Raw genomic sequence first — 26120 nt, forward strand, 5'->3', positions numbered from 1 at the left:
CGCGCCCGCGCTGCGCGGTAGGGCTCGGTTCGGAGGGCGGTGCCGCTGCGGCCGGGCACCGCCGGGCGGCGCTGGCGGCGCGGCCGGCTGTGATTGACAGGCCGGGGGCGGGCTCACGCGGGCTCCGCGGAGCGCCATTGGCGGGCTGTGCCGAGGGGGCGTGGCGGCGCGCGGCGATTGGCGGAGCGGGGGCGGTCCCCCCGCGGGGCGGGCGCTCCCCCCGCGCTCCGGCAGTGCGGGAGCGGCGCTGAGGCGAGCGCGGCGCCCGTTCCTCCCGGTGCGGCCTCGCTCTCCTCCCTCCCCTTCTCCCCTCCCTCCCTCGCCCTTCCCGCTCCATTCCCGGCAGCGGGGGGGGGGTCTGCAGGCCTCGGTGGAGGCGGCGATGGGGATGGCCGGGTTTTTGTCGCTGCGCTGCTCCGCCGGCTGCTGACGCCGCACCGCCCGCGTTCCGCGGACACCCCGCGCCAGGTGAGGGGCTGCGCTGAGGGGCCCTGCGCCGGCGGGGGCCGGAGCGGGGCGGGGGTGCGGGGCTGATGCCGTAATGCGGAGGGGGAGGCGGCGATGCTGCCGTGCGCATCTGTGGGGCCCCGCGGAGGGCTGAGGCCGGGAGCGGGGGGGGGGGGGAATGGACGACGGATGGATGGACGGACAGACGGACGGATGGATGGACAGACGGACGGATGGATGGACAGACGGACGGATGGATGGATGGACAGACGGATGGATGGATGGATGCTTAGCACTGGATACTCTGAAGCTGTCAGGGCAGCGGCGCAAGGGCGTGGGGCCCCTTCGGCCTTGCTGTCTGCCCGATGCCATCTCCGCGTCCCCCGGGACACTTCCCTCGCTCCCTTCCCTTTCTTCCTTCCCTTCTCCCTCCTTCCTTTTTCCCCGGGCGGCCGCTCCCCGGCTCTTCCATCGGCTGGATGCCGCCCGCCGTGCCGCGTTCCGCCGCCCTTCTCCCCTTTGCGGCTCGGATGGGGCGGAGGCGGCGGGCGCCGCTCCGGGAGGGGCGCAGCCCGCGGCGCGGTGCGGGAGTGCGGCGGGGCGGCTCTCGGCGGGCCCGGCCCGGCCCGGCCCGGCGCGGCGCGGTGCGGGAGTGCGGCGGGGCGGCTCTCGGCGGGCCCGGCCCGGCCCGGCCTGGCCCGGCGCGGGCAGCCATGTTGTCAGGATGAGCCGGCAGTCCCCGTGCCCGGGCGGGGGGCGGCGGAGCGGGCCTGGCGCTCGGGGCCATCCCCGCGATGGGGGCATCGCCTGCGCTGGAGGACTCGCCGGAAGCAGATGATGAATTTATGTCTGCTTTCTGGAATGTAAATGCGTTCATAACAAATTCTAAATTCTAGACGGTATTTCTCTTCGCTTCCAGCTCCTTCTTAGCTCAGTTCTTTTTGCTGTTGCACAATCCGGTGTTGGTAAATAGCCATGTGTGCATGTGATCAGGTTTCGGTGCGTCGCCAAGTTCTGCAGCACTGTTCGATCTGGCATCTCCACCTGGTCCAGATATAGCAGAGCGTGTGTGTGAGTTCAGCTGAGAGATCGTCACGCTGTCAGCACTGCCCGAGCTTCATGCAGCACCTAAAATTGGCTCTGCTGGGGCCCCTTGTTCAGATTCGCCTGCTGCCCCAAACAGCTGTTTTGCCAACTTTCCGTGTGCTAATCTCTGTCCTTGTTTTATTTCTTTAGAGCTCTTGCACTGATTAAGTTACAAGCCATTTTTTTTGTTTCAAAGTTAGCACATTCTGTGATATGCAGATATGACACAGTTATCTGGTATATGACTTGTTCCCTTAAATAAAAGTGATTCTTTATTTGTGGTATATGGTGGGTATGGGTGTTTTTTTTTTTTTTTTTTGTTGAATGCAGAGATACAGATTTTGAACATTGTTTTGTAACCACTTTGAGTTTTTTGCAGACTTCTCTGCATGTATAAATAATAATTTGAATCAAAATCCCTGCTCTGCTTGTAACTTTACTTAAATAAATAGCAATGTGTTTGTATTTTGACATTGCATAAAAACTGGTTTGCCAAAACTTTCAGATACATCCAAGTATTCAAGTCTTAATGTTTATTCAGATATTTTTGTGAAAGCCTGGATCTAGTTGAGCCTGTGAAGGGTGATTCATCAACACAATTGGGTTTGTCAGCTTGAATACCAATAAACAGACGAGATATTTAGATGATTTAATGACACCTTTTAATATTAAAACCTCACGGTATGACTTAGAGGGTGGGTATCTTTAGTTTCAAATAGGTGTAGAACTAGGATGTAGGATTTGCTTTTTGCTGATGAAGCTCACTAAACAACTCAAATGTCATCTACCACCTGTTTTGGAGCCAGTGGTAGATCACCTCAAAGACACACACGCAGTTCCCTTCTTGGTTCATGGCTGGATTCATGCAGACTGAACATTAAAAGAGACACAGCTAGTAGATTCCTTCCAAGACATTAGGGAGATGATTCATTCTAGCATGGATGGCAGCCTTCTAAGCCTATAATGAACATTTTAAAAAAGTTGTCTTTTAAGAATATTGTTCTTCTAAATCTGTACCACAAACTGTATTGCATATTTTGGTTTTCTCTTTTCAAGTTATGTTTCCACTCTGTAGTCAGCATTTTGTAGTAGGAAATGGTACTACTGCTAAATGTGAACCCTGAAAAACCAGTTGCAGTTTATTATCTGTAATGCTGTGTAACTTGGGGCTCATTTTCCCTTATTTTACCATTCTGTGTGATGGGGGCAGTGCTACCTTTATAAATTATTACAACCAGTTAAGATAACTGGTAAGTGGAAAAAACCCTCAAAACCCCAACAGCTTAAATGTATGGAAAACCTGGCAAATTATGTTGGTTTTGGTGATTTTCTTAAAAATGAAAATTAAATCTTGCATAATGAATTCATATTCAAAACATCTGAAATCCATGTGCAAATATGGGTAGGTGTTTTGCTTACTTCAGCTATGAAAAATAGCAGAGTTGAGAACAAAAGAGATTTTAAATTATACCACATTTGATTTTCCATCAGCACAAAAGTTAGGGTTGGGAAAAATTGGTAACTGCAGAAGTCCAGCAGGTAAATTTTCATGTTGGCAGGTGATTTTGTGATCTGTTCTGTGAGAATCTCTACACAGTTGTGTTTCAAACAAGTCTGTCATTTAGCTAGTGCATATGGAGTCTCTGGAAATGTGACTTTCATGCTTTCTTATTGTGAATATGATGTTTAGAGGTACTTGAGAACATATATATATATATTTATATATAAAAATAGATTATTCTTTCATCCCACCCTCTATTTGTCAGCTTCCCAGATATATCTGTAGAAATTAATGCAGTGTTCTGAGAGTTGTTTTTATGAAAACATCAGAAAAAAATTCTTTGTGGGACTCCACAGTAAGAAGGGAAGACAAACCCCCTACATTTCATAAACAGTATTGTAAGGACACATTGGACAAAGTGAATTGTGTCACTGTGAACTTGACAAAAATGGACGTTTTGCACCTGACAGATTATTAAACAGTGTTTCACAAACAGGGCGCTGTGTGGCCATGTACAGTGACGTTGCTGTTTCTAACAGCAGCACTCAGGGTCGGTTGAATAATAGCTGTGGGCTGTGTCGGGATTATCTTGTCACTTGGCTGTGGTGTGAGGGCTCAGGGGCTTGTGCAAGGGGCCTGTTGGGGAGGGAGAGCCGAAACCCACTGGGTGGGTTCTGGGGGTGGAAGTTTATAATGAACCTGTGTGTTTGATACTTTGTTCCACACAAAAGTAGGTGCCTCTGAGCAAGAGGGAGAGAAGCAGTCTCCAGAACATCATGTGAATTCATTCCCAGTACTTTTCTGCTCTATTCTGTGTTCAGGGTTTTAGTGAAGCTTTTTAAAATTCCATACTAACCCCGAGCTGATGGTGTGGCTGTGTCATTAATCATTGCTCAACCAGTTTGATGTACCAATGACATTGAGATTCAGTTGGCTTGCTCCTAAAGACATTCTTCTAGTCTGATGAGATACCTCAGGTACCTGTGAAAAGAAGAAATGCTTTAAATTGCTTCTACCTGCGGAAGTAATTTAATTTCTGCCTTCACCATGCGATGGCATTAATGAAGTATTACAGTTTTATTACAGACTTCTTGTACTGTGGGAAAATGTGTCATAATTTAAATTAAGCATATATAAGTACTTTTACCAAGTGTGGAACTTACTTTAAATCTGAAAGGCTTCTGCTTTAGACCTGCTAGTAATTTTTGTACTTCTGTGATCACAACCCTGAAATGAGCATTTCCCCAGATACGTGGTATTGATAACCAGAGATGTCAGGATTCCTGGGTGCATGGTTGAGCAGAGTTGAGTTCTGCCCAGGGTAAGGCAGGTTCCAGACAGAAATGCCTGTGTTGAGTCAGACCAAGGATTAGTCCAGCTCTGAGTCCTCTCTTCAGCAGTGGCCGTAGCAGATATTTAGGATATAAAGATAAATCAAACATAAATAATGTTTTCTCACTATAGTCATCTAAATTCTGTGTGTCTGTGCCATGGAAGCTTTCCTAGCCGAGGGTAGGAACTTTATAGTAGAACTTATTCTTTGAATCTTGTTGATTTTTGAGGCTGTTAGACTTCAGTACTGACCGTGTCCTGTGGCAGGAAGTTGGATTTCTCAGTGGTGGACCAACTGAAAACCTTTCTTCTAATGGAAAAGGCTGGTTGACCCCAATACAAACAAACCAGTCTTTTGTAGCCCCACATTCCAACAATGTCTCAGACATGCCTTGAAGTTTGGATAGTGGGTGTCAGGGATAGTTCCCTGCAACGAAAGTGCTCTGTCATTTAGATGTGGTAGAATTTGAACAAGTATTTTGATAAGGGAGATTAATTTAATGGTGGACATTTGCCTGAACATAGATAGTGATATTTACCCTGAAGGCAATAATTCTTGATTCCTCCTCTTCCTTACAGTGTGTCCTTTAATCAGTAGATATACAAGTAGTTGATGAGTTGTTATTTCCTTCGAGAAGAGGACTTTCCCAGGACTGCAAGGGGCTCTTTAAGGGTACACCCTTTTCTCTGGAGTCATATGTATTTAAAGTTAGTGTGCTGCGGCCCATGACACTTGAGTTAGTTTTAATATTATTGCTAAAGCATTGTGGCAGCAAGGATTGGCAGTATGAGAGCCTGGGTATGGAGTATATGGTCACTGCCTCATGATGAAATTTAAGTAGCTGTGTCTTTACTGCTAAAATTATCTTTGTTGGGTTAAGCCTAACACATGTTGTAACCAGATATTTATTTTGGTATTGGCATCCTTACTTTCTGGAAGAAAACCAAGTATTGGTTTTCTTCCAGAAAAGAAATGTATGAAATTGTGTGAAAACCAAATATTTGTATGCTTCAAAATAACTGCTTTAGGTGACAGAAACTCTTGACTAGGGAGACAGTGAACAGGTGCTGATAAATGTATTTCCAGTTCTGGCTTTGAAGTGACACCTTTTGTGGGTAAGGGAGGGTGATCTGCAAAGCAGAAATTGCATTTATGAAGTAACTTTGAACCTTCCTAATTTTATCAACACCTTGAATACAATAGCTACAAATAACTGAATGATATTTTTCTCTTTAGAAAACACCAACAGGAAGGATAACTTGAAAGGCTCCTGATCACTTTCAATTCCTTGACTTGTACTGCCAGCAGCCAGGATGTCGGGGGCTTCAGTGAAGGTGGCTGTTCGGGTCCGGCCTTTCAATTCCCGAGAAACCAGCAAGGAGTCCAAATGTATCATCCAGATGCAAGGCAATTCAACCAGTAAGTTTATTTTAATCTTGTAAGAGAGTCTTTCTCTGTTCCCAAACTTTTGACTTCAGTATTTTCTTCTGTCAGACTGAGAACTGTGTACATTGTATCAGCTAGAATTAATCTTTCGGTTATTCTGCTTTTCTGAGGCTGTCATTACATACTAGATTATCTCTGAATGTGACTAGAAAGTCTAAATCACAAGTATCTTGATTTTTATGGGGTTGTTCATGGTGTTTGCTTCTGCTGATCTGAAAATTCTACAGAAGGATTGGAGTACCAAAGTGAAAACCTTTTTGTGAACTTCAGTGTTTGGGAATATCATGTGGGTAGACAGATAGAGGGATACATTGCAGCCCACCACATGATAATTGTGGGGGTATAAGTCCTGCTTGAATCTGGTGCTTTAATTCTTGGTGTGCTTATTCTGCAGTATGTGCTTTTGGTTAAGAGCATAATTTGGGTGAGAAAGCTGAGATGAAAAGGGTATTAAGTTTTATGCTTTCCAGAGCAGATGTCTAAACCACAGCAAAATAACAGACTATGTAAAATCATCTTCTTTTCTAACCAATTAGAAGTATTAAGCTTCCTATATAATTGTTATGAGTGTAGTTTGGAGAACACTGTTCTGTGGGAAACTGTGTGTGGGCACACCTCTTTTGGTTGTTGGGTTGGTTGTTTTTCATACTTGACGTCAAGGCAGTATTGACAGCATTTGAGGGAGTGTCGCTCCCAACAGCTCTGCCTATAAACTGCTCTTCTTGGGGCAGTTTTTCATTGTTAGGTAATCAAGTAGAGCCATCTTGTCTGCAGCTGTAGAAAGCAACACTCCAAGAGCACTGAGATATTTCGCTGTCTGATTACTTGAGTGTTTACTCATGCCTGTTAACACAAAGGAGGTTTCATACAGGCCTCTCCCTTTTTTTTTAGCCAAGGTTGTACGTCAGCCTGCTTGTGCTTCTGCAATGGAATTTAAATCCTGGTTGTGGTCACTTAAATTATATAGTGTTTGTGGTTTCATTGGAAGATAGGTGTCACAGAGAAGAGAGCTTGTTTTTTAGTGCAGAAAGTTCTTGTCTTCAGACCTTATGTGCAATACTACCCAGAGAAGCTTTATTGTGATTGGATTTCAAAATTTCCATTTAAGGTAGGGGTGGGAGGGGTTTGAAATCATCTCATGTAGAACAGGTGCTTGTATCCCATCATTGGATCCCAGTGTAGAATGCAAGAACTGTAGACTTCATTAGAGGACATTTGTTATGGAAATTCCACCAAACCCTGGGCTCCAGCAGCACCACTGGGTACCTCTGTAACAGCTTTTCTTGCTGCAGTCATCACAGCAGTAATTTTAGATGCTTAAGGTGTTTGAATTGCAGGAGCCTGTGGAAGCACCTTGTTTGTGGCACAGCAGCAAGGGTGACCAGTCAGTGTCTGGCAGATTGTTTGTCTGAGCTGGAGCTGTGGCCTGGGCCAGACACTGCTTCTGTTTCTGAACGCTAGAGCTGCGCCTCAGTTTCCAAAAAACTGCATCAGCCTTCAAGAGGAGGAAAATACTTCAGAATTATCTAATTGGAAATGTCTTTACAGAAATGATTTCTTTTGCTGTATTTTATACTCTGAAGTGCTCTAATCTGCAGCCTTTTATTTGAATGCTGTGGCTCTGATCAAGCTGGGTGATGTGACAGATGGTCGGGTTTAAGTCATTGGGGATATTACAGGCTGTGGAAAGGAATCATCAGTTGCAATAGTTAAACATTGTTACATTCTGTGGGATATTTTTTCCCTGTATTTCCCTCTTAGAGGAGAAATACAAGAAAGCAATGGACAGAGGAGTAATTTGAACAGAAGAGGATTGTATAATAAAGGATATGAATAAGGCATTGTTTGGTGGGGAAAAAATCCAGCAGAAATTTTCTCTCCAAAGAATCTTCCTAACCAAGTTGTCTGACAAACATAACTTCCAGCTGAAATGCTTCAGCTGGTATGCCTTTAGGCTACGTGTTAGATTTGGGGGGCATAAGTGCTGTTCTGCCAAAGATTCTTTCATTTTCATGATGCTCAGTTTTTTGCAGCCCCACAGTTATGTTATTGAGCTCCTCATTATTAAGTTCCAAACTTGCTGACTAAAAGCAGAGCACATAAAGTGACATTAGTGTATCTGAGACTCATATCTGATGCAGCAATTTGAAAATAAAGGGAATTCAGTAGTAATTCTAGACTAAGGAGTTCCTGCTTCACGCCTTCAGATGTGCCAGTGAAGTGATCAAGGTCTAGATATCTTGCCTCTGAGAAGGTTATTTTTTCACTTGTGCACTGATCAAGTTGACAGGAGGCAAACCTGAGAGGATGGTGATACACTGAGTAGTGACTATTTTAAGCCTCCAAGGCAGTTAAAGTACCCTTATCTTGGAATTAAAGCCTAATGGACTGTTGCGACACCGGATTGATGAGACAGTGTGTGAAGTGTGATAGCTAAGAAGGGATTTTGACAGTTACTTGAACTTTTAATTCTGTATATATTGATTGACTGTGCTATTCTGCAAATCCTTGTGGGGCCTGTGTTTAAACTTTGTCCAAGTCTGAGTTTTGTAAATGTATTGGCAGAGACTACTGAATTATAGTGAAACTGAGGCAAAGTGCTCAGGATTATGTTAAGGAAAACTGTATAAAGATACAGATAATAGAGTGTGTGACAGGTGTACTTTATTTATAAATAGTTTTAGATGAATATGTGAAAAAAGGAGTGTTTTTTGACATACATAATGAAGTAGGTTCTTGAAGTCAGAATGCCAGCAGGGTTGTTGCCTGACATGCTGCTTTTGTTCGACAGTTTTTGTGTGAATTTGGCTGTTTATGGCTTTGGGGATTGCCTGTCATTCACAGGGTGCTTGCCAGCAAAGCAAAACGTCCCTCTGGGTTAGGAAGCTTATGCTCAATTTCAGTACACAGTTCTTTGCCTTAGAAGCAAAACAACATAATTTGCTTGTGCACTCCTGCAGAATTTACTTGTTATCCTATCTGACTTTAATGTCATTTCCTACTAGGAGATCAAGACCTTTAATCAAGATCCATAGTAGGTCTCTGTTTTTATAATTTCTCACTGTTTAAAAATGACAATGTACCTGAATACAGTTCTAGGTATGTCTTAATCTCAGAAAAAGAGAATTCATACTAAGATCTTTAACCCACAGTATTAAAGACACTTACTGTGAGTAATTGGGACTTCTGTTTTTCTTCTGGAAGGATACAAAGTATGGAAATTTTGAAATCAGTACTTGAACATCTTGTTTTTTTTTTTTTTTTTTTCTGTTCTACTATTATGCATCTTGCACTTAAATTGTCAGTGTTTATGTCTCAAATACATGTTTCAAAACTGAGATTCTGCAGTTGAGCTGAAGTCACGTGTGTATGCTGACTGCATTAAGGGGCTGGAATTTGGCAGAAGGCCACTGCTGCTCAGATCATATCTATTTGCAGATGGGATCCATGTGAATGATACTGCCAGAAGTTCTTCAGTGGACACGGGACAAGTGGGGGTAGGGGAAGAGAAGGTAATGGAGGAATCTTAGAGACAGGACAAGTTAGAAGCTGTAAAATTCTGCTATTTAAGTTAACTTGGGAGGGCAGAATACTTTCCAAAGAGGTAATGTCACCATCAAATTAGTAATTAGAAAACTCCATCAAAACAGTAACTGAGTGGGATTAATTTCAGAAAAGGCTTTCTTTTTAAATAATTATAACTTAGAAATCATCCTAAGAAACATAAACTTTGTTTTCCAAAGCACCTGCTAAGCAAGTGAATTCAGTTGGCTGAAAGGATGTTTTCATTTGGAGTTCTGTTCTGAAGAGCATATTCTTTAAATTACTGAATAGGTGGCTTATCACAGCCAAACTCACAAGTGGCTTTTTGAAATTAATAATTAAGGTATGGTTTTCAGCATATCTTGATTGAATATGTTTTGTCTTTAATTCCTGCTATTTCCAGGTTTTTTTTCCGAAAGGTTTACACCAATGTATCTTGCCCACAATGTATTAATTACTTATTCCTGTCCAGTTAATTAAAGACTGTTTTTGTGGTGAGTGGGAAAAAGATTCTGCAGTGTAATACATGAAAGCTGAGCTATAGATCTAAGAGTGTTTTGTGTGTCAGTAGTTCTTGTGCTCATTCTTGTACGGGCTTTTCAGACATAACAAATATAAGCAACGTTGGCAGCTGCTGCCTTGGGTTATTGAGCTGAAAAAAGAAGTTGTTCTGTGCCTAAAGACTCCCCGAGTGTTGGGCTTTTTCTGGTTTGGCTTTTGTTTGTTTGAGGGATTTTTGTTTTGGTTTGGATTTTTGGTTGGTTGGTTTGTTTGTTTTGCGTGTTTGTGGTTTTTTTTGTGGAAGTGATTTGATAATCTGGCCTGTAAATGCAGGTAATAATGCATAAATAAAACCAAATGAAATTGAAGCAGAGATTCAAACTATTACCTACAAGACAGCATTTAGATATTAATCACTAGCAAAGAGCCCAGCAGGCTTATTCTTTTAAAAATCTAAATATGTGTATAGAAAATGAAACAAGATAATAAGGAAGTATTCTTCTTGGAATGTATCTGTTGCAATTGTGCACTAGATGAATGAAAATAAGGGTTAGCATCTTGTCTGTGCAAGTGACAGAGCAAACCAAAGTTCCCAAACTATAGCTCATCTATGATTATTGTGTGTTCTGATTTGTCATAAAGGACACCAGTGGAAGGGTGCACCTGCACAGCCCAGGTTACCTTGGAAGGGCTGAGTGCACCTGGATCCTCAGGTCAGCACTGAAAATTACCTATAGGGATTTTAGCTCAGCACTAGTCTCTGTGTTTCAGTAATGCTGGCAGGTTCTTTTGTGGCTGCTGAAGGTATTGGGTGTTTAATAAAAATAGGCCTAGCAGAGTGGTCCCATCTGCCAGTAACAATAATCCCATCTGCTGCTGTGGACATATGGCTGTCAGCTTCTCATCCAGGCATCCTTGGCATCAGAAAACCTTGGTAAGACATTCTGGAGTTAATTTGTAGAGGTTGTAGGGAAAAAAAAATGTATTTCTTCTAATACTGCTTTGTTGTTTGGGGTTTTTTTCTCCCTAAAGTGTACAACCCTCAGATCTAGACTTAAATGTTTAAATTAAAAAAAAAAAAAAAAAACAACCAAAAAACCGAATACAGAAACATCTAATTTTCATTTCCCCTTTGTTTTGGTTTTTCTTTCCTTTTTTTTTTTTTTTTTTTCTGTAAGATTTGTACTGCTTTATGCAGTTGTTCTGGGGCAAATTAAAAATGGGTGGGAAAGCAGGACTGAACTTAAAACGCTTTTGATCTATTGCATGTTTGTCTAAATTAGTGGTACTTGAAATACAATACAAAAGTCAAAACTATTGAAAGGTTCATAGAGTAAGGTAACCTCATCAATAATTTAGCGATCTCATTTATTGATATTCTTTTGACTCTCAATCTGTCTTATGAAAATAATAATTTTAGATACCTCAAAAAATAAGGATATTGCCTTTCTGCCTTTCTGATGCCTGCCAAAAAGCATTGGTTCTTAAAGCATACAGCTTGGTTTTCTTGTGGTTTTATTTTTATTTTTCGAAGTGTTTCCAGTGTTTTCTAGTGGTATCTTGCATGATGGGGTAGTCTTGGGCAAATAAACAGCATTGCAGGAATTTCACTTCACCCCTTCCCTGATTTTTCTGGTCTGTAAATCCCTGTTAGTGGTGCAAGCTAAATGAATGCTTGTCAATATGATAATACTGCACTGCACACGGTGGGTGTGTTATCAAAACAGGCTGTTTATGGGAAGATAAATGGTGTCACATGGAGGATGCCTGAATGGTCTTGTGGTTGAGGTTTGAAAGACAAGTCAAAGAGCTCACAATAGCAGAGGATACCCAGACTCTTCTGATGACTCTCCTCTTACCAATATGAGCATTAGAGTTCTCTGTGTTTTCTAGCATTAGGGATTTCTGTGTCCACAAGTCTCTCTTAGTCATTGTCTCTGAATGCCCTGCAGTATTGACAGCTCATATGTTTTGCTACAAGCCTGGAATATTTTTTTTGGAGAAGAAATAAAAATGTGGATTTTTTAGGTGCTTGATTTTCCTTCTAAAGCCTTTCTCACGATTGAATAAAAATAGCTTGAAGTGTTAATTCTGCACTGTTAAAAAAATTTAGAGGATGACTTTGGGGAGCTGGGGGAAGATGAACATTTAATGATCTTTAAATGCTAGAGATGCAAATGCCGGTTCTGGAGTGAGACTGTGGGATGATGACTAGGGTGTTCCAGCTGATGTTAAATGCAGTTAGACTACATTATGTTATGAAGTTAGTATGGAACCATAGCAGAAGTATTATTAATAAACCTTGAGCAGTTTATGTCAGTGGTGATTCTCCATGTGAAATGCTTCCCCTTCAGAATTAGTGCCCACTGATACAGAACTAGGCCTCTAGAGGTGATTCTTTTTATCAAATGCTTAAGTAAACTGCCATCTTTTAGTATGCAAGTAGAAGTAAAGAGAATGTAAATTGTTAATAGGAGCTGCTTTAAGAATTGGATATTTTCATTCATTACCCAAATTCTTCCAGGGACATCCATTGTTAAGAACTGACCAAACTGACTTAAGTAGTAGACTGAAATCCTTAAGACCTGGCTCCCCAAGATTCCAGTGCCATGTGGTGTTCTCTTAATGTGTTGCTGGCATGTGTCTGAAGGAGAGAATGGTCTCAAGAGAGACCATTGGCGATGTCAAGTCAGAGAAGGTGAAGGGAGATACTGTTTTACCTGCCTTGATGCAGAAAGCATGAGCCCAGAATGCAGCTGGAGCACTGACCCAGCCCCACACACAGACCTGACACGCTGTCTCTGCACTGGGACATTCCCAGGTAGTCCATTGACAGCGCAGGTTTGGGAATGGTTCTGGGTCAACTTTTCGGCCAGGGAGAACAGTCTGGTTCGGCTGGCTCCTGCCTGCTGCAGAGCCTGCTGCGTGCTGTTCTCCAAGAACACCAGCTGGAGAGCTGTATTTATAGCTCCTGGATCTCTAAGAGCAGCTGAGGATGAGAGCAGCTTTCCAGCAGCTTCTGTGAGTGAGCGGTGGCCTTGCCCTGGTGCTGCTGAGCCTGACTCCCTCCCCCAGCCAACCTTTCTCCCAGTGCAGGGCTGAAATTCCACAGCAGGGAGAGAATCCGGTTGAATTCCAAATGAGCTGTTCTTAGCTTCTACTTGGTTTCCTTCCCTTTTAATGATTTGAAAAATGCAAACAATGCTTTGAAAAGCAAGCACTGCTTCATGAGCTGGAAGTGTCCATTTCCCTTCATTTATCTCTTATAATAACAGCCCTGAAAGTCTGTCTTATAAAAGCACTATGGCCATAGATCTGATTGCAGCGTATGCCTAGGAAAGACGCCTGTATTAAATGTGTCTTTGTGGTGTTATTCACGTTCCAGCAAATAAAGAATGCCTGCTCCACCCTGCTCTCTGTAAGGAACATGTTCCCATTGTTGTCATTCTAGTCTACAGATGGTGCAGATATATTTTCCAGACCCATGTTTTTTAAGAGACTCTGCATTTAATGTTAATTTGGTCTTGTGGAATCAATTCTGAAAACCCCAGATTTTTTTCATTGGATAAATTGTTTATTCAAACATAATAAAACTACTGCTTATATTGATCCAAATAGTTTGAAGAAGGCATAGAAATTATTTTTATTTTTCTCCCAGAAGTTGACCCCTCCAAAGTTCTGTCGAGACCAGAATGATTTTTGAAAATGTCTGTCTATTCCTTTACTAATGATTAAGGAGAGCAAAAGTGAAGACACTGCTTTTCTTGGTAGCTGTTATCTCTGAGTGGTGGCATTTGGTAGGAATGTGTGCTTGAGCTAGAATAACGCTGCCACAGGGAGAATTGTTGAGGCTGGTGTGAAGCCTCTCTTTGTGAGAAGAAATCTAATTTTATTTCATATGTAGAAATTAAAGAGGTTTTGTGCCCTCAGCATTGCCTGTTATGGTAGCAATATGGGAATGGCAGATGTTAATGACAAAGCAGGCTGTGTTGCACAGATCCGGGAAAGTCGGTTTTTCCAGTTCCATACTCGACTTTCATCATAATTGGGTTTCATTTGTGATTAGGAATTGTTTGTTTGTTTGTTTTTAAAACACCCTCAGTGTGTCTGTCCCTTCACCCCCCCTTGCTAGCACAGCCCGTGTCCCAGCTAATCCCAGGATGAAGGCCCGGTTAATTCTGGCTGCTGGTGTTTATCCAAGGGCAGGCTGCAGTTAGCCAGCTCTGCGGAGCACCCGCGGTGAGGAACGCGCGGCTGGCAGCGAGCCCTGCAAGGTGACTCTGGGCTCTGGCACCGGCCGAGCCGGGCAATCCTCTCACCTGACTGTGAATGCAGGGAGGGTAGGAGAATCATTTCAGCTTTGCCTCTTGAGTGCTCTGCACTCTCTCTCTGTTCCAAGAGCTTATTAGAAGGAACTGTGTGTGCTGGACATCCCCAGATACTGAACTGCAGATAATTTCTAATCTGGTGAATTTGTGACATGCTGAGGAGCAGCACTGACTGGGATGAGAGCAGAGCAGGCTTGGACTGCAAATCCAGTGTCATAATCAGATAGGAGTTTGGAGTGGTTAAGAAGCACTTCGAGTCATTCTTTGTGCCTGCAAAAATATTTATGTGACTGAGTAGATGGGAATGGAATGAGGGGGCTGATCTTGGCTGAGTTTCCTTGCTTTTGTGGATTTTTTTTTCTCCCCTTTGTAGGCTTCCCACTGTCTGTTTACTTGGTTAGTTTTAAAGGAGACTGGAAGTGTAAGTCCAGAAATGAAGGCTTGAAGTGGGAATGTGTTTGTGTGTGTTCAGAAAGGAGTGAGAAGACAGAATGCTGCTTCCAGTTGGAAATACCCTAGATTTTAACTTTGCATCAGCTCTCAGCTGTGCTCCACACTTGGATTATAATTGTAAAATGAAGTGCATATTTGACCTGTGCTTTTTGAATTTCAGCTTCAGAAATGAAAATTTGATTATAAGGCAAAAAATTTGGATGTCCAAAATGACAGTAGGAATGCAATGTAATACATACTATGAAATACATGGGTACTATTTCAACAGTGGTCTCTCAAGTATTGCTACAGTGTTTGCTAAAAGCTAGGGATAAATTTGAGCTCAGAGATTTGAAAGGTTGAAAGTATATGTTATTTTTGTACTAGCTGATAAAGCAGATGGTGGATGGTATATAAAATGTTAATTAAGGAACAAGTGGGATGGTCTGTGGAAATAAAAATGCCAAAAGATGAAGTTGCCTGTTTAAGTAAGGGTATGTTAAAATCCAAATGTTTTGTGGAGATTGGTCTGTTACTGTTGGCAGAGCACATCTAAAAGTATAATTCTTTCATTTATTGTGCTCCTGCTTTCTCCTTTTATTCCTCTGTACTGCCCCTACTATGTACTTGTCCTGTACAAGGACCAATCAGTATTTGGGTCTTACATAATACTCAAAAAATGAGATTATTTGGTGTGTATCCTTATCTTTTGGTCAGTGAGATATAAAATGTTTGTAGTTACGGGTATCAGAAAGTCCACCAAACTTAAACAGCTAAGTAGCTACAAAGAATTGTTTAAATTGCTTGAACTCCAGAGAATATGTGAATTACTCCCGCTTAGAGAAACTTCAGATGGTGTGAAGCAGCTCAGCTTGGCTCACTGTACAGCTGTAAGGGGAGACTTAAGTTTTTAAAATGCTGTCTCTGTCTCTAGGTGGGCATGGCAGTGGGTACTAAATCAGCTGCTTCACGTGGGTACTGCTGCAGAGCTGTTCTCTCACCCAAATCAGTGATTTGTAGAAAATATTTTAATCCCATGAACATTCTCTTGCCTTTTTTTGGCCTTCCATTCCAAAGGTAAATGATGGGCATTAACCCCCACTTTGGTTGCTGCTTCGATCCCAGAAGAAGTTTCAGGCACTGCAGGAGAGAAATGTTATCCTCAGCTTGTTTCATCCTTCTCACCTCGGGGTTCCAGGAGCGACCTGTTTCAGTAGCAATGGTGTAGCAGACAGTGGTTCTGTGAAATACCCCTTCCAGTGTCTCTTTGGTGCAGAAAGCTTAGCTTGTGGAAAGCTAGAAGATACCCCATGACCTAATAAATTGGCTCTTGGTGAAGCAAGGGGCCTGAAAGAGGGATTTTCTCAGAAACTGGCTAACTCCAGCATTCAGAGCTGCTCCGGTGCCATGCTGCTGGTAATTATAGCTGCAGCACAAAGCAGCAGTGTCAGTTTGCAAACAGAGGAGTTAATTGCCACATTGGACCTTTGAAATAGTAGATAAACAAATTTATTCTGTAAGATAAAAAGACTATTAATGTGTTCCTGCTGTGATCGTCTGCCTTATTGCCTTTCTCATTTCCTGAGGCTCTGTAATTAAACCATTAGTGTGTGGATGGTGCGGTGAGGCTGCTGTGGGGAGAGGAGATAGATGATGACCTATTTCATGATTCACTAAGATAATTCATCTTGGCCTTGCATGGTTTAAAAACCAAACAAAGTAACTGAAAAGCTGTTAGTATTCTTGTGGATATTGTGGAGACACTGAGAACAGTCCTCTTTCTGTTTTAATTGTATTTGTTTCCTTGTTCAGCAGAAAATACAGCAGGTTGAGAAACATGGTACATAAAATCAGTGTTGCCAACTCAGTCTAATTTTTGCATCCCCATTTCTTTTTTTCCCAATTTGGCACATGAACTATTAGGGTAAAGCTTACCTGTACTGTAAGAAGTCTTTTAATTTCTTCAGAAATATCCATTAGCTTGCTTTAAAAGTAGCTAGATTTCATAGGTTTTCTTGTCCCTCTGAAGATGATGCATGGTGCAGTAGCTAACTTCAAGTGAGGTCAGTTATCTCCGTTTGAATTCCTTGTTTCTTAGCTTGCCTCATCATCTTCCAGGTGTTTTAATCACATTATTACCTGTCTGATCACTGGTTTTAAACCCAGACCACATCAGACATCACTAATGCTGGCAGTACCCACCTGGTGATCTGTGTCCCAAATAAAGAAAGTTTCAGTCCAGCTGAAATCTGTTGAGATTGTAATCTTCTATTTTCTTATCCAGTCAGCTCTGCTGGATTCATTTGTAGACTGAGAATTGTGAAAATGGAGGATGTAGCCTGTATGCAAGAAACAGAAATAGGGGTGAATAGACTTCAGGCTGAGTGCAAAGGCTGTGTCTGGATCACAGTGGTGAGGGGCAGCATGCAGAGTTCCTGGCAGCTGGGAGGTTTTCTCTGACCCTTTCCTGCTGCACTGGAAGGCTTTGGCCAGGCAGCTGCATTCCCAACCTCTGACAGAGCTGCTGTCCTGCACATTAAACTCCTTTTCCTGATAGACTTCTCAAGATATGCTTTACAAAAGCATGCATCCTAAAAAGTGATTTTCAAAGTAGTGAGCTGGACATGGAAGTCTGTGTGAAGCCCTCAGGAAAGTCTGTCTAAGAAAATAACAATAATAATAATAATAACAACATTGGTTTAAAAAAGAGAAAAAAAAATGGAGCCAAATGGAATGACTTGCATAAATCACAGAGCCTGAACTTTACTTTTCTCCAATGTGATGGATCAAATTTAGGCTGGAAACAAGAAAGGGGAACTAATGGCAAGTTTGTAGTGCCTTTTCAGACACTAAAGCAGAGATTCTATTATTTGTTCTGCTTTTTTTGGGTGAGGACTTCCAGGTACAGGGCATTATGTCTCCATTACCTTTTGGAGCTTTGGTGTTAAATTTTTAAATGAGAAATTGTTGAGTTATAGCAGTCTGGAATACACTGCAAGGAGAGAGCTAATTTAAGTTTGGGGCAGGGAGTTACCTTTGGGGTTTGTTTTTTGTTCTCTTTAGGACTGGTGAAATAGTGAGAGTGGAGCTGTACTGCTGTTCGGGCAAAGCTAGCAAAGGGAAGCTGAAGCCATGGAGGATTGCTTAGGTTACAGTTTATTCTGTGTTGATGCCCGCGTTGCTATCCAAAGCCACAAGCATTTTTGGCCATTTGATACTGTGCTGGTGCTTATAATTCATTGGCTTTGCATGTCTGTCAGGTTTTTTAAGGCAAGAATGTCAGCACAAGGTGCATCCAAGTGAAACGGATTTGGCCAGGAGAAATAGAGTAGCAACTGTTGCTATTTGCAATCCAGACAGTGATCTTTTCTCCACACTGTCATTTTGGACAACAGCCCTGCTCAGGAACACAGCATCTGGTGGAGGAATGATTTGATTTTAATGGGGACCCTGTAACCACATTTTCAGAGATTTCGATGAAACAAGATGCTAAGTTCATGTTTGAAATGGTAAGAGCTGTGGGTGATATAATTTTTATTCATCACAGAAGGAAAGGGAGAAGCCCCCATCTCCCAAAGCATAAACTAACTGGAAGAATATGTGAGAAATAAGCATCTTCTCTCTAGGATGTCTGGTGTCAGGATGTAAATCATCCCCAGAAGACTGCTGACACCTTTGTATGGCTTATTTCCTTGTGGACTTTGTTTGTACACATCAGTTAATGTCTCACTCCCAGGGGCAAATTGCTGCTTTAGGTGCAGGGGCAGATGTGTAAATCCAGGGTGGTTTATCTAATACCCTCAGGACTATGCTTTTTTGCAGTCCTCCTTATACAGATGGTGTTGAAAACAGCTGCTGGAAATAATAATTTAAGTATTTCCACCACTATAGTATCAAAAAGAAGGAAGCAGTAGAGATTTGCTTCTGCAACAAAGGCTGTGCTTATAAATTACCTTCCTTGGAATACAGAAACTACAGGCATTGTGTGTGCCATTGCAATGACAGCTGGATCCATTGTGTATTGCTCCCCTGCAGGCAAAGGTTATACCAAGCAGTTTTGTTGCTGGGAAGGAAAAAAACCCTGAAGTACTAAACGCACCAACCTAAAGGTATCTGGAAAAGCTTTTGTTGATTGTGTGGAATGCACAGAATTCTGTTAAGTAACAGCATATTTCTCCTAGGGTTTTTTTTTTCCTTGTCTTATTTAAAATGAGTCCTACAGAAATGATAGCATTAGGAAGCAGTGAGTCTGTTACTACAGTCTTCTACTCGGATGCCATGTGGCAACTCTGAATGCTCAGATTCGCAGATTGTGTGTCAGCCAGCTTATTAATTATGCTTCTCAGTGTCAAGTTAGCTAAGAGTTTGAATTTTATTCCTGTAGGTATTATCAACCCAAAGAATCCTAAGGAAGCACCAAAGTCCTTCAGCTTTGACTACTCTTATTGGTCCCACACATCGGTAAGTGCTTTTACAAGGAAACCTGGTTTTGTTGTTGCTGCTGTTTGGCTTGATTTAACATTCTCTTCTGATCATGCCACCCCTGTCAGATGTTTCTACACAGTCTTTCTCACCCACATTCAGGTTAAAAGCTTGTCATTGTATGTTGTGTTTCCCTGTTTGGGTGAGAGCAGAAAGCTAAAACAACTTGTACATATTCAAAAGATTAATGAAAATATTCTCCAACAATGTGCTGTTCTGAATATTTTAAGGATGCACATGTGCCACAGTTAATTCATTTTTCCTCTTGGACAAATGACAGTTGCTCGAGTCCTTACAGTTCAAGGGGATATGTGGTGTGGGTTTTGTTGGCATATCTGGAAAAGGCAGCACAGTGATCCACGTTTCCAATAGCTGCAAAAGCAATAAATTCTCATCCAGCTCCTGTGCCCCACCCTTCTGTGAATGGTGCTAAGCTCTCGCTGACTTCCAGTAATTGTTCACCAGCAGAACTCTGTTCTGCCACCTCCTCCTCCCCTGCCTTGTTTTCTAAAAGATGTACAAAGAAGGGATAATGCATTTCTCTAAGATTAATTCTAGTAATTTAGATGGAGAAATAAGATTTAATATTTCTGAGCTAATTTGTGGTCAATGAGACTGTTTTCACAATACAATACTTGCCTCTCTTACTGAGTTTTTCAGAGCAGCCGTGAAAGTTGATTATAGCCCAGTCACAGGAACATTATGAACAGAATGCATGAAAACTAGCAGATAAGCAGCATCAAGGAACAGAAGAGGTCTGATAAAATCTTGATCCTGAAGTTAGAATGTTAGCACAGCTAAATTTGTCCTGATTTCAGGAGCAGGTAATGTTAAAATACAACATTTCAGGAAGCAAGAGAATGCTAGATTAAGAATAAGATAAACTCACAAACAATGCAGTGACATTGTCATTGTTGTTCTTCTCCATCTTGTTCTGCCTTGGGAAAAACCTGTTGTGTAAAAATGGCCTAATTTACCTCTTCCTAAGGGATTGATCCACAAGATAAAAGTATAAAAAAACCCAGTTGCTTTTTGAAATCTTACTGAAATGATAGGGGAAGTCTGTATTTATGCTGTTTTGGTGTCTTTCCAGCCTGAAGATCCCTGCTTTGCATCTCAGAGCCGTGTGTACAATGATATTGGGAAGGAGATGCTCCTGCACGCCTTTGAGGGCTACAACGTGTGCATCTTTGCCTATGGCCAGACTGGAGCTGGGAAATCCTACACCATGATGGGCAAGCAGGAGGAGAGCCAAGCAGGCATCATTCCCCAGGTAGCAGCAAGCCCAGAAAGGGAATTTGGTTATTATAGCATCCTCAGACACACACTTGTGTTTTGTATTGCAGTAAGAGTTAACAGAACTAAAGCTTACTGCTAATGTTACAGTACAGAATAATGATACTGGTGGAACCTGGAGCAATTGTTGAGATACTAGACAAAATAAGGTTGATAGTGATACAGGACTGAGATGAATTATCTTCCCAGTGAGGCTGTGTGTGGTTAATGCATTAGGTTCATTTTCTTTCACTGGCCTCATTCTAAAGCCATTTCCATGACATGTTCTGATAGTTACTTGTTATTTCTCAGTAAAGACTCGTTTCTGACTTGGTCTTAATCTCTTTCAGCTATGTGAAGAGCTGTTTGAGAAAATCAATGACAACAGCAATGAGGAAATGTCATATTCTGTAGAGGTGAGTGTGGTGAGGGATCAAATAATGTCTGTATGCTGGACATCAAACTGAGCTTAGGTGCTGGGTTATTGATGTTGCATTAACATGCTGATTTCTGGTTTGTTTGGGGTTTTTAATTTTATTTTTTAAGGTTTTTTGTATTTTCTCTTTTGACACAAATGTAAAAACCTTTCTGTGACTCTTTTTTACCGTCATCAGAAAACTAGTGTTCCTTTACCTGTGTAGCAATCCTGAAAGAAATGAGGAGCTGAAAAATTTAAGGATGCATTTACAGATGTGTTGGTTTTTGTTTTTTGGTTTTTTTTTTTCTACTAATAGCTGGAAGACTGCATGTTTATTGTCAAATACTATAGCCATGATTTTTAAAATCAAAAGTTGCTTCTGCAGACAAGAAAGATCAGTTTTTTTCCCTTAAGTTTGCTTTGGTGGCTCATACGAGAGATTCCTTGGAAGCAGACTCCTTTTACCATCTGTGTTGTTTGATGCTTGTGCTGTATCATATTAAAGCTGTTAAGGTGATTGTGGACTGCAGTGTATAATTTTTCATTACACACCAACGTTTTCTGAAATGGTTGAAGCATCTATACATGGATGCAGGGCCAGCAGCTTATGTTAGAGATGAATGTGAGAGACTTCTGACTCTTGCCTCTGCCAGTGTTCAAGCTGTTAAATGACCAGAGACACCTACAGCTTTCCTGTGGTGGGCTGGGGGAATTTCTTCCACTGGCACTCTGAAATGCTGTGGAGGAGACCTTCAGAAATACTGAATTGTCTGTGAAAATTCCTGTTTTCAGGTGAGTTACATGGAGATTTACTGTGAGAGAGTCAGAGACTTGTTGAACCCGAAGAACAAAGGGAATTTGCGGGTGCGAGAACATCCTCTCCTTGGACCCTACGTGGAAGATCTGTCCAAGTTAGCAGTCACATCTTACACAGACATTGCAGACCTCATGGATGCTGGGAACAAAGCCAGGTTAGTGATGGGGGTGTGTTAGATATTTTTATCAGTGTTATGCATTAGCACTTTAAAGAAACCTCTTCTAAGTGAGGAGTATTATTGAAATATACATTGATCAATGCTGTTAAAAGCTGAAATTGCTTTGTGTGCTGAACTAGTGCTGCAAATCAATGTGTAGACATTTAAAGATTGTAATGACTTGAGATAAAGTCTAAATAATTATCTGGCATTTACTTCTGCCTTTGCTGTGTGCTCTGTCACTATCCTAGTATAAAAACCTATGTGAATAGTCTCCTCTTTCCTCAATTCAGGAACTTTGCTCAATTCTTTCCTCAAATCAGGTGGTCAGGACTAAAGTTGGCATTCCAGATTCAGTTTCTGGTTCATTATTAGTTGTTTCCATGCAAGCTGTTGGCTTCATTCAACAGTGTGTGAGAAAGACTCACATAAATGCTGCTCAAGTGTTCTTGGGTGTTTGAATGTAAGATGGACTACTGTGTACACAGATTGAGAAAGCTCTGTTTGAACTGTGATGAGATGGGAGTAACTCAGGAGTGAAAAAATGAAAGGGTTTGGTAATGATATTAGGTGTGGCTGGGTCTTGGTTACAGGGCAGCACATCACCTGTGCAGCCTCTTGCTCTCATTCCTCTGCAGCTGCATTTAGCCCTGCAGGTAATTGTCCTTTTTTAAACATGCTCATGTCTGTTCATATTTTAGGACTGTGGCAGCCACCAACATGAATGAAACCAGCAGTCGCTCTCATGCTGTGTTTACAATTGTGTTTACTCAGAAGAAACACGACACAGAAACTGACCTTTCCACAGAGAAGGTGTGTTACAGATAAGTGGCTTTCTGACTGTTTTTCACTGATCTTCCCTGCAGTGACTTTGCAGTTTTGTGCTTGCTCTGATTCACCAAGAACTCATTCTCCTGTTCATGTGCTTTCTCTCTTCAGGTCAGCAAGATCAGCCTCGTGGATCTGGCTGGGAGTGAGCGAGCTGACTCCACCGGTGCCAAAGGGACCCGGTTAAAGGTGCGGGGCTGGGGAGGGCACAAGCATCACATGGAGTCTTTGCTGGACAAATAGTAATGGGAAAAAGAGTTGCAGACCTGAAGACCTGAAGAGATTCGTGGTTGAAGAGTTTTAATTACTATATAATACTGGTTTCTCTTTTCTCAGGAAGGAGCAAATATAAACAAGTCTCTCACAACTCTGGGCAAAGTTATTTCAGCATTGGCTGAAGTGGTAAGTAGATAATTTCCTTGCCTGCAACAGCCTTTGCATAGCTGGTCAAATGAAAACAGTAAAATCCATGGAGTACAGCAGAATCATTTGCTGTTCTTGGCCTTGCGTTCTCTGCCCTATTAGCTGTGTGTATTTTGATAGATGAATAGAGTTGATACTATTCTGTGGGTGTCACACAGGCTGTCAACAGATGGAAGCATTGGTTTGTTTAACTGTGAGGAAGCCTTGCAGAAGAAGCCTGTGTTTATGTAGAAGACCTGTTCACGTAGCAAATTTTTAGACCTTCAGTGCAGTGCAGTAATTTTATTTTTATTTGAAAGAATAATTTTAGAAAACTTAACTACAGCTTTGTTATTAAAATTTATAGAAACACCAGTGCAATAATTTGATTCACTGGGTTTCTTTGCAATGGCAAGACTTAATAATGTCTTAAGTGAGCATATATTGATCCAAGCAAAATACTGTGGGTTTAGAAAAGTACTTTGTCTTTTATTTTTGTACTCAACTACTATTAAAAAAAACCCAGACAAACAAAACAAATAAATGATTGTTGTTCCTTTTAAAAGTGAGTCAACACCTTGGACAGGTTGAATATGCTTAAGTGTTTTTTTAGACTATTTTTTTTCGACTGAAGTGATTCTCATTAATTTGGCTTTTCAAGAAAAGGAAGTACTGTCTGTAGTGTCTGACATGGAAACAATGTATAACTCTCTGTTAAGAAGCTCATCCTTCTTCTTCTTCCTTTTTCCTTAATGCTTTCAACTTAGGATAACTGCACCAGCAAGGTATGGTGGTCTGAGTAGGAGGAGATGTTGGTTTCTTTGCCTAGTGTAAGGTTTGCTGCTTGGAATTGTGTTAGAACACAGAATTTAAATGTCAGGAAGATGTTCACATCTTTCTTACACAGGAAATCCTTCCTATTTTTCAAATTGTGTTGTTTCTTTGTAGAGCAAAAAGAAGAAGAAGACAGACTTTATACCCTACAGGGATTCTGTACTAACGTGGCTTCTTCGAGAAAATCTAGGTATGGCTCATTTGCTGTGCCAGTGTGGAAAGAAAGTTTCATTGAATTTCCTGACTGCTTTTAACTCACTTAAATTTGTATTGAGTATGAGTTGAAATACCTATAGTAGCCAAATCTGAGTCGTCATAGTTCCACTTTTTGTTAATGCTATAGCCCTTTCCTGTGGTTTTTGTATGTTTCTTAGTACTGTAGAATTTAGTTGAATTCTGTAATTTATTGAAAACATTGATATTTGGGAGGTAGGTAGTGCCTGGAGTGTGCGCTGTAGTTTTATCTAAACTCTTGCCTGTTCACTGTAGGTGGGAACTCCAGAACTGCAATGGTTGCTGCTCTCAGTCCAGCAGACATAAACTACGATGAAACTTTGAGCACTTTAAGGTACTTTCTCTTCCTCTGGGATGGATATGGGTAACTGTTTGCTCTAAAGGCCATACTTTGTCCTTTAAACCTTTGCTTTATTGTAAGTTGAACTTATCTGTGGGGAAGAAGACTCTACTGGCAAGAACTCAATTGCCCTACAGAGGAAGCAGGGATTTATTGCCTACTCTTCTGACATACAGCTGCAAGTGAAATGTCTTGTGTGCTGCTGCATTCCTGTGTTGCATATGAATTGTATGCAAGCAAAGCAGTTCCATGTTTGTGGTAAGGTTTCATTGTTTTGTCTGGCTGCAGATATGCTGATCGTGCAAAGCAGATTAAATGCAATGCTGTTATCAATGAAGATCCCAACGCCAAGCTGGTGCGGGAGCTGAAGGAGGAGGTGACAAGGCTCAAGGATCTCCTGCGTGCCCAAGGGCTGGGAGATATTATTGACAGTAAGTGGATTAAACACACCTCACTGTCCTGGACTTGGCCTCTAGCAGAGGAGGGAGACCTGAGCCAGTGAGAGAAAGGGATTTAAAACACAGATTTTAAATACAGGTGCTGATATTTAAGTTTTGAACATGATTTTAGAATGGCAGCCCCTTCTGTCTTTGAATGACTGTCTTAGGCTTGTGTCTGGAGTTGACAAGCCACCTTCAAACTCTCAAGGAAATATAGGAGTTTGAATTTCCTATTATTGTAGAAACACTTTTGTGTAATAGAACTTGCACGTTCAGGAGTTGCTCTGCTGAGTTATGGAGAGCTTTTTGTCTGGCTGCCAATAAAAGAGCTGAGATACAGAAACTCAATTTCATACTGAGGAGAAAAGGCATCTTTCCTTCCTCCTTAGAGGCTTGAGGTTATTAGTTGATACCTGGCTTCAATGCCATCCTTGCTCACAAAAGAAAACAATGGCTAATGTTAGACAGTGCCCTGAGTGACAAATCATTTGTCATCTTGAAGTAACTATGCAACAGCTGCTTGTGAATAACTAATGAATCCTTTTGGGAGATTTTGAGTTAGGTTGGCAGAGCAGTGTTGTGCTGATTTGCTTTGCCAGCAACCTCTTAAAGCACTAGAACACACTTGTGCCCAATTTCCTTGTCATCATTCCAAACAAGACAAATTAACTGAAATTTTAGCTGCTACATTCTTCTATAATATGAACAGTGATTTAATTCCTAGTGGAGGAAATGCCCATAAAAGCATAGAATGTATTCCAGTGGATTAAAAGCTTCTTTGACTAAAAAAAATAGAAGTGTTGCACCAGTTTCTGATTTTTTCAGACCTTTTTGTTGGTGAAGCAGAAGTCCCGACTTAGTCACAGACTACTAAAGACATGAAACATGTATCTACCTCTTTGTTTGCTTGTTTTCTAGAGAATGGGGCGAGAAGACCATGAAATACAAGTGTTTTTCATGCTTGTTAGAGTCTGTGGGGTTTGGTTCTAAATCCAAACTGAAAAAAACTGTGTTACTGAAAATTGTGTTTTGTTTCTTTAAACATGAAGTAGTATTCTCTTCCCTTCCTATGTCACTAGTGAACCTTCAGTTTTGATCCTTCTTGTATTTTCCCTCCTGCTTCCTTTCAGTTGATCCAATGGGCGATGAATACTCTGGAAGTGGAGGCAAATGTGTGTATTGTGTGGTTCTCTTTTTAACCTGCTTTCTCTGGGTCAGCTTTTAACAGAGCTTTGCATGCCAGCATTTCTCACAGGGAAATCCCAGACAGAGCACT

General features: G+C 41.6%; 1 protein-coding gene across 5 annotated transcripts in view; it reads left to right on the forward strand.

Moving 5' to 3' along the window:
• The first annotated feature begins 243 nt into the window (after window positions 1-243).
• Window positions 244-26120, forward strand: part of KIF1B (kinesin family member 1B) — a 79085-nt gene continuing 53208 nt past the window's right edge. For 3 of the 5 annotated variants that reach the window (XM_053962977.1, XM_053962978.1, XM_053962979.1), the window contains exons 1-12: window positions 244-468; window positions 5604-5786; window positions 19002-19078; window positions 20193-20372; window positions 20725-20790; window positions 21585-21763; window positions 22468-22579; window positions 22706-22783; window positions 22931-22996; window positions 23945-24020; window positions 24320-24398; window positions 24693-24835. In XM_053962977.1, coding sequence (XP_053818952.1) covers window positions 5681-5786; window positions 19002-19078; window positions 20193-20372; window positions 20725-20790; window positions 21585-21763; window positions 22468-22579; window positions 22706-22783; window positions 22931-22996; window positions 23945-24020; window positions 24320-24398; window positions 24693-24835 — 1162 coding nt within the window. In that variant the 5' untranslated portion in view covers window positions 244-468; window positions 5604-5680. Of the gene's footprint in view, window positions 469-5603; window positions 5787-19001; window positions 19079-20192; window positions 20373-20724; window positions 20791-21584; window positions 21764-22467; window positions 22580-22705; window positions 22784-22930; window positions 22997-23763; window positions 23782-23944; window positions 24021-24319; window positions 24399-24692; window positions 24836-25974; window positions 26017-26120 lie in introns of all 5 variants that reach the window. The other 2 variants (XM_053962975.1, XM_053962976.1) reach the window with 2 other exon arrangements.

Source organism: Vidua chalybeata, chromosome 22, assembly GCF_026979565.1.
Source record: "Vidua chalybeata isolate OUT-0048 chromosome 22, bVidCha1 merged haplotype, whole genome shotgun sequence".
NCBI classification, from domain to species: Eukaryota; Metazoa; Chordata; class Aves; order Passeriformes; family Viduidae; genus Vidua; species Vidua chalybeata.